This window comes from Acinonyx jubatus, chromosome B1, assembly GCF_027475565.1.
Source record: "Acinonyx jubatus isolate Ajub_Pintada_27869175 chromosome B1, VMU_Ajub_asm_v1.0, whole genome shotgun sequence".
NCBI classification, from domain to species: domain Eukaryota; kingdom Metazoa; phylum Chordata; class Mammalia; order Carnivora; family Felidae; genus Acinonyx; species Acinonyx jubatus.
This window is the reverse complement of record NC_069382.1, coordinates 160,707,355-160,719,561: the sequence shown is the minus strand read 5'-3', so window position 1 is coordinate 160,719,561 and position 12,207 is coordinate 160,707,355. Positions and strand designations below refer to the sequence as shown.

At 36.1% G+C, this 12,207-nt stretch overlaps 1 protein-coding gene across 4 annotated transcripts in view; it reads left to right on the top strand.

Moving 5' to 3' along the window:
• The window catches only part of CWH43 (cell wall biogenesis 43 C-terminal homolog), a 59,637-nt gene extending 49,385 nt beyond the window's left edge, over positions 1-10,252 (top strand). For 2 of the 4 annotated variants that reach the window (XM_027056526.2, XM_027056530.2), the window contains exons 15-16: positions 3,830-3,985; positions 7,215-7,479. In XM_027056526.2, coding sequence (XP_026912327.1) covers positions 3,830-3,985; positions 7,215-7,293 — 235 coding nt within the window. In that variant the 3' untranslated portion in view covers positions 7,294-7,479. Of the gene's footprint in view, positions 1-3,829; positions 3,986-7,214; positions 7,480-7,745 lie in introns of those variants that run through there. The other 2 variants (XR_008296328.1, XR_003419217.2) reach the window with 2 other exon arrangements.
• Positions 10,253-12,207: the final 1,955 nt, after the last annotated feature.

Here is a 12,207-nt window from a genome sequence, read left to right as displayed (position 1 = left end):
TATGATATAGACCGAAATAGGTATAAATTGAAGTTGTAATATTGTTAGTTGCCAAGGAAAAGTGCTGTTTATAATACCAGTGCCCATAATAGCTAATCATTTGGCTATGTATACTTGTGGCCCAAGACCTTTATCACCTTTCCTTGGAAGAGTTAGGGAGCAGATTTTTATATATAAATATTTACACATATATGCTAAATATAGCTGGGTGGCTTAAACAACAGAAATGTATTTTCTCACTGTTCTGGAGACAGAGAGAGTGGGCACACGTGCTGTGTGGTGTCTCTTCTTAAAAGAATGAGAGTCCTATTGGATCAGGGTCCCACCCCCTGTGACCTCATTTAACTTAACTACTTCCTTTGAAACCCCATCTCCATATAGGGCTATATTGGGGATTACAGTTTGACATATGAATTCAGGGAATGATACAAACATTTAGTCTATAACAGATGGAAATGTAACAGAACTAAAACCAGAAAAGTCCTAAAATGTATATGAAACCACAAAAGACCCTAAATAGCCAAAGCAGTTTTGAAAAAGAAACACAAAGCTGGAGGCGTCACAGTTCCAGACTTCAAGTTATATTACAAAGCTGTAGTGATCAAAACAGTATGGTCCTGGCACAAAAACAGACACATAGATCGATGGAACACAACAGGAAATCCAGAAACGAACCCGCAACTCTATATGGTCAGTTGATCTTCAACAAAACAGGAAAGAATATCCATTGGGAAACAGACAGCCTCTTCAACAAATGGTGTTGAGAAACCTGGACAGTGACATGCACAAGAATGAAACTGGGCCACTTTCTTATACCATACACAAAAATAAATTCAAAATGGATGAAAGACCTAAATATGAAACCTGAAACAATAAAAATCCTAGAAGAGAGCACAGGCAGGAATTTATCTGACTTTGGCCATAGCAACATTTTTCTAGATTTGTGTCCTGAGGCAAGGGAAATAAAAGCAAAATAAAAAGCTTCTGCACAGCAAAGGAAACAATCTGCTAAAAGCAGGTTGCTAAAAGCAACCTGCTGAATGGTAGAAGATATAGAACATACTTGCAAACGACTTATCTGATAAAGGGTTAGTATCCAAAACATTATATAAAGAACTTATAAAACTCAATACCCCAAAGACAAATAATCCAACTAAAAATGGGCAGAAGAAATGAACAGACATTTCTCCAAAGAAGACATCCAAATGGCCAACAGACACATGAAAAGACACTCAGTATCACTCATGAACAGGGAAATGCAAATCAAAACTACAATGATCACCTCACACCTGTCAGAATGGCTAAAAGAAAAAACACAAAAATAACAAGTGTTGGCAAGAATATAGACAAAAAGGAACCCTTTTGCACTGTTGGTGGGAATGCAGACTGGTTTCCAGCCACTCTGAAAACAGTATGGAGACTCCTCAAAAAGTTAAAAGTGTAAGTACCCTACGATCCAGTAATCATATTTACCTAAAAAATACAAAACACTAATTCAAAGGGATACATGCATCCCTATATTTACGGCAGCATTATTTATAATAGCCAAATTATTAAAGCAGCCCAAGTGTCCATTGATAGATGAATGGATAAAGAAGTGGTGTATATGCACAACGGAATAATATTCGTCCATAAAAAGAATGAAATTTGCCATTTGCAATGATGTGGATGGAGCTAGAGGGCCGAGAAAGACAAATACCATATGATTTCACTCCTATGTGGAATTTAAGAAACAAATAAAAAACAAGCAAAGAAAAAAGAGAGAAAGGCAGTCCCAGAAACAGACTCTTAATTATCGAGAACAAACTGATGGTCACCAGAGGGGAAGTGGCTGGGGGAGGGGGGATGGGCTAGACAGGTGATGGCGATTAAGGAGGGCACTTGTCATGATGAGCCTTGGCTGATGTATGTAAGTGTTGAACCCCTAGATCGTACACCTGAAACTAATATTACACTGTATGTTAACCATCCTGGATTTTAAAATTTAAAAATACCCAAATTAATGAAGTTAGGGATTACTGTTTTTCAGTTTCTGTCCATAAGACCAATTCTGTAAACGTTATCTCAATCATCTGCACTCAGTCAAGCACTTAATAAAAACTTATGGACAATGAGAAATCCCTTGTTTTAGTAGATGATTTGGTTGTCAGGTTCCTTATCTTCAAGGACTTTTAGAAGGACCTTGAAGGCAGTGTCCATGAAAGGAGTTAGAACGTTGATCTTAGATATTTGAGCAATAAAAAACCCTAGATTCACTGGACAGAGTGACCTAGAATTACAGGGTACCGCACGGATTTGGGACCTGAGCTTAGTAAACACGTCAGCCTGTCAGACAGCTTCCACCCCATTCCGATGCTGCCGTGGCTCTCCTTTTACCCTTCGTGGTGCGCAGACTTGCTGCCTCTACTTGTCTCAGCTCTGGGTTCCTGTCTCTATTTTGTACGTAGGTACGGGTTTTGTTTTAAATGTTTCTCCTATTACTAGTCTGGCTCAAGCCCCCACCAGCATTCACCGAAATTATTGCAGTGGCCTCCTACCTGGTCTCCCTTCTTCCACCCTTTCCCTGGAGTCTATCCTCTACACAGTAGCCACTGCATTTCTGCACAGAATGCCTTGGATTGCCATCTCACTGTCGGAAAAATATCTGAAGTCTTTCCAGTGGTCTGTAAGGAAAGTTGTATCGTCTACTATCCCCAGCACCCGTGCAAACTCACCCCCAAGGTGTTTGCCCTTATGCACTCCACTCTGGTCATTGTGGAACTGGCCCTCAAAAAAGCCAGGCACATTCTCCTTCGGGTTGTTTGCATTTGCTCCGCCTTTTCCCTAGAGCGCCCATCCTCCAGTATCTGTACGGGGTTGCTCCTTTACTTCATTCAAACTTTTGCTCAAATGGCACTCGATCAGAGCAATATGCTGTGAGCATTTACTCTAAGATAGCAGCCTCTGCCACTGAGCATTCCCTGTCCTCTTTACTCTGCTTAGTCCCCTAGGGGACTTCGGCCTTTTCACCACCTGATAGAGTGTACACATACATATTTAATCTGTCCTCCTCAGCTAGAACGAAAGCTCTATGAAGGCAAGGGCCTTGTTTTGTTCACTGTTTATCCCCAATACCTGGAACAATGCCTGTATGTAGTAGGGACTCAATACATATTTGTTCATCGAATAAGTGAATAACTGAAGCTGATAGGTATTTTTTAGAGAGACCAGATATAAAATAAAATAAAATAAAATAAAATAAAATAAAATAAAATAAAATAAAATAAAATAAAATAAAATAAAATAAAAATAAAAATGAATTCTTGGTTGCTTATGGTTTCCATCTGGGCTTCTCTGTAACTATTTGGATAATACCTATAAAATGCTTTGATTTCCTGAAGAACTGACAGCTCTAAGCAAAAACAGGATGTGCAGTTTTTTTCAGACATACAAAATCTTCTCTATTAGACTTGTAAATGTGGATGAAAATATGCATGTGATATTTGAATTTTAAAGGTAAGAAAGAATTTAGGCATATGCTGCTGTCATTGTGGAGAACTCCTTTTCTCGATGCAAAATATAATCGTGTGATAGGCAATTTGTAGAGACAGAATATTCATTAGTGTATGTTTAGTTAATTAAGCCTGGGTGCATGTTCCTTATTCATTTATATAGTAAAAGCAATGTTTTGATAAATATTTGGAGTAATAAATCAAGCTAATTGTAGTGATGTACAGAGTAGAGTTATAAATGGGAAACTGGCTTAATAATGCAGGTGTTATCTATTAGATCTCATCAGATTTCTATTTGGTGATAAAACCTTTGCAAACCATTTCTATTTCTGCCACAGATTGGGCTATGCAAGAATCTCCCGTGCTGAACTGAGTGACTCTGAAATTCAGATGGCCAAATTTAGGATCCCTGATGACCCCATTAATTATAGAGACAACCAGAAAGTAGTCACAGACCAGAGGGCAGTTCCTAAGGAAATTCATTTCAATCCTAGGTGAGTGAATTCTTTCATGTTGTTGACTACAGTTGAGGCACCACATCCCCTTTACAGACCTAAATACTATCTCACAATGAGCTCCAAATTATGTATGGTTCTAGAGGTTCATTCAGGTAAGGGATCTCATGGTAAAAAAGATACTATCCCACTTGGGTTGAAGTTATGGTCCCTGATTTCTGGGATAGAGAAACATGTTATGGTCTCAGGCTCAGGTGAAAAAGATCACATTGGCATCCTCTTCATCATCATCACCATCAACACCATCACAACAGCGAATCTGTGAGTGTTCTGTGTCCCAGGCCCTGTTCTAGGTGCTTTGGGTATTACCTCAACTAATCGTCATTGGGTTGGTACTCTGGTTGTCCTCATTTTATAGGTAAGTTCAGGCTGAGGAACATGAAGTAACTTCATTAGGGTACATAGCTAGTGAGTGACAGAGCTAACAACTGGGGAGGAAGCCTGTTAGCATCGTTAGGTTGCTGAGATTCTCAGCTCTGGCTGCATGTACCACTCACGTGGAGAGCCCCACCCAGACCGACTCAGCAGGACCTCTTGGTGGTGTCGGCTTTGAGTTTTACAAAATTGTTCCCCGTTATTCAGACGTACAATTAAGACTGAGCCTGCGGAGAGTGGATAATTCGTTTTCACCACAGAGATTCTAGCATGCGAAATATATTGGATTCTGTTTAGTTCTGAATAGAGGTTATCTGAGAAATCTATTTGCAGCAAACTATGTGCTTTGGAGTATGTGCTCTTTTTTCTTCCTATGACTAGATAATGAGAAGAAATGTTTGCATAAAACCAAAGCCAGAACATATCTATATATGTTATTATTATTTGATATATATACTACTTTTACCAGCTAGTCATCATGGAAACTTCTCAGACTTCATTTTTTTTGCCTGGGTGGGGGGGGGTGTGGTGTTGGTGATGGAATTTATCCATTTTCTTTTTCTTCCTTGTCTCTCCTTACAACAAGAAAAAACTGTACCGAAGTATAGGGAACACATGTAAGAACAGCTACAGTCAAGTCTTTTTTATTTTTATTTTTTTTTTAAGAGAGAGAGTGAGGGGCAAGGATAGAGAGAGAGAGAGAGAGAGAGAGAGAGAATCCCAAGCAGGCTCCACACCCAGTGCAAAGCCCAACGTGGGGCTCAATCTCACAGCCGTGAGATCATGACCCGAGTGGAAATCAAAAGTTGTATTCTCAACTGACTGAGCCACCTGGGCGCTCCATATAACCAAGTCTTGATTGCTTGCATTACTGTTTGATCTCATCCCTAGTGTGTGAAATGTGCTCGTGAACAGCATGGGCTCTGGGGTCAAGCTACCCGGTTCCAATCCTCACTTTTGTCAGAAACAGCTGGGTAACTGCAGGCAAGTTGGCTAATCCCTCTAAGCCTCAAGTTTCTCACCTGCAAAACGGGAAAAATCGTAGCACCTACCCCCCAAGGTTATTTGAGGTCTGACTGACACCTAGAGCTCTTAGAATAGTGCATGGTGATACATGTGGGTTTTTTCCTGTTCATACATTTGTGCTGACCGTGTGCTCTTGGCACATTTCGATAAAATTGTTTAGAAAAAAAAATAGTGCATGGTGAGTGCTTATTAGGCAGTAGATACAATAGCAACAGTAATATTTATAGTAGTCGCAGTAGAAGTGAAATAGAAAGTTTTCTTCCTTTTGTCAACTGAGGTAGCTTCTTATATGGAAGCTAGAAAATCTAGGAAGGAAAAAGGTCTCCCTGTTTCCTTATTCTCATATACCAGGAGTGTGGAGAAGTCCAAATAAAATATTTTTAGCTAATCACAACTGCAGACTGATCCAAACCACCTGTGAAGGGAGCTAGATCTGTTTCGCACTCAGTTTAATTATGAAAATAACAGAAGCATAAGTAGAAAGCGTGTCTTAATTTAAAAATTCCATATATATATATATATATATATATATATATATATATATGAAGATGTATTAAATAAAGTCAACGAATACTGAGTTCACCAAAAATCCCATTCTTTAAGTCAACAAGTACTCATTGCCAGGCCTGAGGCCAGGCCTGGTGCTAGATACTGAGGACAAAATGGTGAATAAGACCAAATTTTTGTCCTATGGAGCTTATGTTCTACTGCGGAGACGAGCAATTCAGAGGTTATCACTGGTAATAGTTTTGGTACATCTCTGCTTTTTATGTGCATATATATCTATATATCACACAATTATCCCAACTTTATAAATGTATGAATCATATATGTATATGTGCATATGTCTGTATAGTCATTTTATGTATTAACCTGATTTTTTTTCATCCAAACACTATATGATGAGCTTCCTTCCATAACAATATATTCTTCTGAAAATATTTGTAAATTTTTCCATAATATTCCATTATATGGATGTAGCAAATATAGCTAACCAAATGAGTTGTTTTTGCTCATTTATTCTTTTCATTATTATAAGAAGTCTTCTGGGGACTCCTAATTATAACTTTGGGCGCATCCTTGATTACTTCCTTAGGACTCAGTTCTAGTCATCGCAGATCAGAGGTGCTATTTTAATATTCCTTATTATTGTTTTGAGATGACAAATTAAACAGACTTCCTATCTCCTGTATTATGAAGGTTATTTGGATGCTGTGATTGCTGATGAAGAAAAGGAAGTCAGTGGCTTCATTTGCTCATGTCTTAGGTTCCTTTCTAGTGCCTTTTATATTTCATCATACCAACAAGAGCTATAGAATTAATTATTCATCAGTAAAGTAAGCTGTTCTTCTGTAGCATCTGTAGAAGACTAAGAAGTTGAAATTGCAAGTAGATTGCATGTGCATTAATGTAACACGAATAACATTTCAGGTTTCATGATCCCCTCATCCATAAAATGGATATTTTGCAAACTGAACACTAGAGAGAAAATCCAGGCTTATTTTCCGCCAATGTTATCAGCTAATAATTCTTAAACGGTTGTGCGTTTGGAATGATTCATATACATGGAAAGAGGACTTCAAAGGTTAAAATTTTAGTCTGCCTTTCCCATATGCATGAATCCTTTTTTATGTCTTCATTTACTGATTTGTAAATTGATCACATCTCTCTTGGTTTTATGATAGGTAAGTAAAACCAAAGTAGATTATGGTTGAAATTTTATATAAGAATGTACCTTCATGAATGGTTTTTACATGTCAATTACATGTCTTTTTGTTTGTTTGTTTTGTTTGTTTTTGTTTTTTAGATTTGGATCCTATAAAGAAGGACACCATTATGAGAACGATCACCATTTTCATATGAGTACTCCCAAATACTTTTTATGACCTATTTAAAACAGGATGCATTGACTGAGCAAGTCTGTGGAAAACAAAAGTATATAAGAAGAGAGATGCATGAAAATGGGAAACTACACACAAAGAACCTCAGTTTTGAAAAAATATGGTATTTATGCAGTGGGAAATTCTATCAATTTATTTAAATATCTTACTAAATAAAAGCATTTCTCCAAATTGCTTTTCTTAAATTTCTGATAAAATATAGAATGTGGGGTAATATAAGAAAGTTTTACTACTAGAGACAAAAGAATAAAAAATGCCTTACCTTTTTAATGCTTAAAATAGAAAAATTGATTTACTGATGAGCTAGAAGGACCACTTACAAACATTAAATCCAGACTTATTTTCCTCCTGGGACAAAGCAAGGAAAAAAATGTTTAACGATTAAGTCTAATTGTTAGAAGAATAATGTGTCCATATAACTGTTGTTGACTCATCAGGAGAAGCATGCCCATCACTATTCTTCCTGGAGCTATGATAGAATCATCTGTCTTTTCTCTCATGGCTGTACATGACACACTGTGGTGTTATCTCCAGTCAGGCCCCGGCTGTCAGCACACAGGTCCCACAGAATGCATTTTCTTCCCTAGAACCAAGCAGGTAGGTGATGGAGAGAATTCAGCCCAACAGCACCATCTCTGTGGGGAATAGTAATTTAAATGTTCATGGGGGCACATTTCATCTTAGGACTGGAAAGGGCCCTAAATCTTGTTTTATCTTTTGGGATAGAGATCAAAAAATATGAGAGAGAAATTCAGAGGTTTTATGTCACAATCTAAGGGGCTTCCTTACATCTATTTAGTAAACATGTACTGAGCACACTGCCATATTCAAAATATTATGTCCCTCGGGTTTTAAAATATATCTACATGATACTTTCAGGGATCACATCAATAGTTCATTACTAGAGCAGTTTTTCTGAATGTGTAGAATACCCAAGAATTTTTTTTTTTTTAAGGATGCATTTGAACTTAAATGACCATCAACTTAATTTAGACCGCTATATACTTAGGACGCTATATATGAACCTCATGGTAACACAAACCCAAAACCAATGACATAGACACAAAAAATGAAGAGAAAGAAAACCAAACATAACACTACAGAAACTCATCAATCACAAAGAAGGAGAGCAAAAGAGGAGGAAAGGAATAGAGAAGAACTACAAAAACAAGCAGAAAACAATAAGATGGCAATAAGTTCACACCTGTCTGCTAGAACTTCACATACAAGTGGCCTAAATGCTCCATGCTCCGATCAAAAGACATAGGGTGGCAAAATATATTTTAAAAAACCCAAGTCATCTGTATGCTTCCTACAAGAGACTCACTTCAGATGTAAAGACACATACCAACTGAAAGTAAAGGGATGTAAACACATTTACCACGAAAATGAAAGCAGAAAAAAAATATATAGTATCAAACAAAATAGACAAAATCAGAGAAAACAAAAACTGGAGCAAGAGACAAGAAGGGCATTACATAATTATAAAGTGATCAATCCAACAACAGAGAATAACAGTTACAAAATATATGCACCCAACATTGGAGCACCTAAATACATAAAGCAAATATTAACAGACATAAAGAGAGAACTTGATGGTAATACAAAAATGGTAGGGGACTTTAACACCCCACTTACATCAATGGGTAGATTATCCAGGCAGAAAATCAATAAGGAAACAGTGTCTCTGAATGACACACTAGACCAGATGGATATAACAGATATATATAGAACATTCTATCCCAAACCAACAGAATACACATTCTTTTCAAGTGTACATGGAACATTCTCCAGAAGAGATCGCACAAGTTAGGCCACACAACAAGCTTCAGTAAATTCAAGAAAATTGAAATCATACCTGCATCTTTTTTTTATCACAATGGTATGAAACTAGAAATCAACCATAAGAAAAAACCTGGAAAAAGCACAAACACAAACATGGAGTCGAAACATAATACTAAACAACCAATGGATCAATGAAGGAATCAAAGAAGAAATTAAAAGCACATGGAGACAAATGAAAATGAAAACACAATGGTCCAAAATCTTTGGGATGCAGCAAAAGCACTTCTAAGAGGGAAATATATAGTGATACAAGCCTACCTCAGAAAACAAGAATAAGTTCAAATAAACAATCTAACCTTCACATCTAAAGGAACTAGAAAAAGAAGAACAAAGAAATCCCAAAGTGAGTACAAGGAAGGAAATCATAAAAATCAGAGCAGAAAAAAATGACATAGAAATGAAAAAAAAAACACAGAAAAAAAATCAATAAACCAAGACCTCGTTCTTCAAAAAGATAAAGAAAATTGATAAACCCTTAGCCAGACTCATCAAGAAAAAAACAGAAAGGACCCAAATAAATAAAATCAGAAATTAAAGAGAAGTAACTATGACACTACAGAAATGCAAAGGATTATAAGAGAATACTATAGGAAATTATATGCCAACAAATTGGACAACCTAGAGGAAATGGATAAATTCTCAGAAATATACAATCTTACAAAACCGAATCCGTAGGAGAATCTGAACAGACCAAATACTAGTAATGAAATTGAGTTGGTAATCAAAAAAACTACCAAAAAATAAAAATCCAGGACCACACGGTTTCACAGGTGAATTCTACCAAACACTTAAAAAAGAATTAACACCTCTTCTCCTCAAACTATTCCAAAAAATAGAAGAGGAGGGAAATCTTCCAAATAAATTCTATGAGGTGAGCATTACCCTGATGCCAAAACCAAATGAAGACACCACAAACCGCGCCCCCCCCCCAAAAAAAAACTATAGGCCAATATCCCTGATGAAATAGATGCAAAAATCATCAGCAAAATATTAGCAAATTGCATTCAACAATACATTAAGAGGATCATCGGGATTGAGTGGGATTTATTCCAGGGATGCAAGGATGATTCAATATGTTGAAATCAATCAGCGTGATATAACACCTCAACAAAATGAAAGATAAAAATCATGTGATCATCTCAATAGATGCAGAAAATGCGTTTGATAAAATTCAACACTGATTCACATCAAAAACTCTCAACAAAGTGGGTTCAGAGGGAACATACCTCAACATAATAAAGGCCATATATGAAAAATCCACAGCTAATAACTCAATAGTGAAAAACTGAGAACTTTCCCTTTTAGATCAGGAACAAGACAAGGATGTCCACTACTCTTGCTACTTTTATTCAACATAGTACTAGAAGTCCTAGCCACAGTAATCAGACAAGAAAAAGAAATAAGAGGCATCTATATGGTAAAGAAGTTAAACTGTTACTATTTGCAGATGACATAATAATATACATAGGAAATCCTAAAAACTCTACCTAAAACTACTAGAAGTAACAAATGAATTAAGTTGTTGGATTCAAAGTTAATACCCAGAAATTGACAGCATTTCTATACACTGTTAACTGAGTAGCAGAAAGAGAAAAAAATAATTCCATTTATAATTACACCAAAAAGAATAAAATATCTAGGAATAAACTTAACCTAGAAGGTGAAAGACCTGTACTCTGAAAACTGTAAAACATGAATAAGAGAAATTGAAGATGACACAAATGGAAAGATATTCCATGCTCATAGATTGGAAGAATTAATATTGCTAAAATGTCCATATTACTCAAAGCAATCTACAGATTCAATGCAATCCCTATCAAAATTCCAAGAACTAGAACAAATAATCCTAAAATTTGCATAGAATCACAAAAGACCCCAAACAGCCAAAGCAATCTTGAGAAAGAACAGATCTAGAAGTATCACACTCCCAGATTTTAAGATATACTATGAAGTTGTAGTAATAAAAACAATATGGTACTGGCGGAAAAAGAGATTTATAAATCAATGGAATAGAATAGAGAGCCCAGAAATAAACCCACACTTACATGGCCAATTAATTTACAATAAATGAGACAAGAATATACAATGGAGAAAAGACCATCTCTTCAATAAGTGGCATTCAGAATGCTGGACACTTACATGCAAAAGAATGAACGTGGACCACTTTCTTACACCAGACACAAAAATAAACTCAAAATGGGTTAAAAACCTAAATATGCAACCTGAAACTGTAAAAGTCCTTAGAAGAGAACCCAGGCAGTAATTTCTCAGACATTAGATGTAGCAATGTTTTTCTAGATATGTCTCCTAAGGCAAGAGTAAAACCAAATTATCGGGAATTACATCGAAATAAAAAGGTTTTACACAGTAAAGGAAATCATCAACAAAACAAAAAGACAACCTACTAAATGGGAGAAGGTCTTTGCAAATGATATATCCAAGTAAGGGGCCAACGTCCAAAATATACAAAGAACTTGTACAACTCAATACCAAGAAAATTATCTGATTAAAAAATGGGCACAAGACCTGAATGTTTCTAAAGAAGACATCCAGATGTCCAATAGACACAGAAAAGATGCTCAACATCATTAGTCATCAGGGAAACGCAAATCAAAACTGCAATGAAGTATCATCGTATACCTGTCAAAATGGCTAAAATAAAAAAGATAAATGATAGTGTTGGCAAAGATGTGGAGAAAAGAAACCTTAGTGCACTGTTGATGGAAATGTAAATTGGTGCAGCCAATGTGGAAAACAGTATGGAGGTTCCTCAAAAATTAAAAATAGAGGTATCCTATGATCCAATAATTCTACTACTGGGTATTTTCTTAAAGAAAATGAAAACTGTATGGAAACCAATTTGACAATAAATTTCATACTAAAAAAAAGTTATAACATACAACTAAAATAGCTACAATATTTAAATACAACAAATCATTTCTATACTTTACTTCCTATATAATTTATCAATAAAAACTTTCTGATGAAAAAAAATGAAAACACTGATTTGAAATTTGCAGCATTGTTTACAACAGCCAAGATATGGAAGCAACC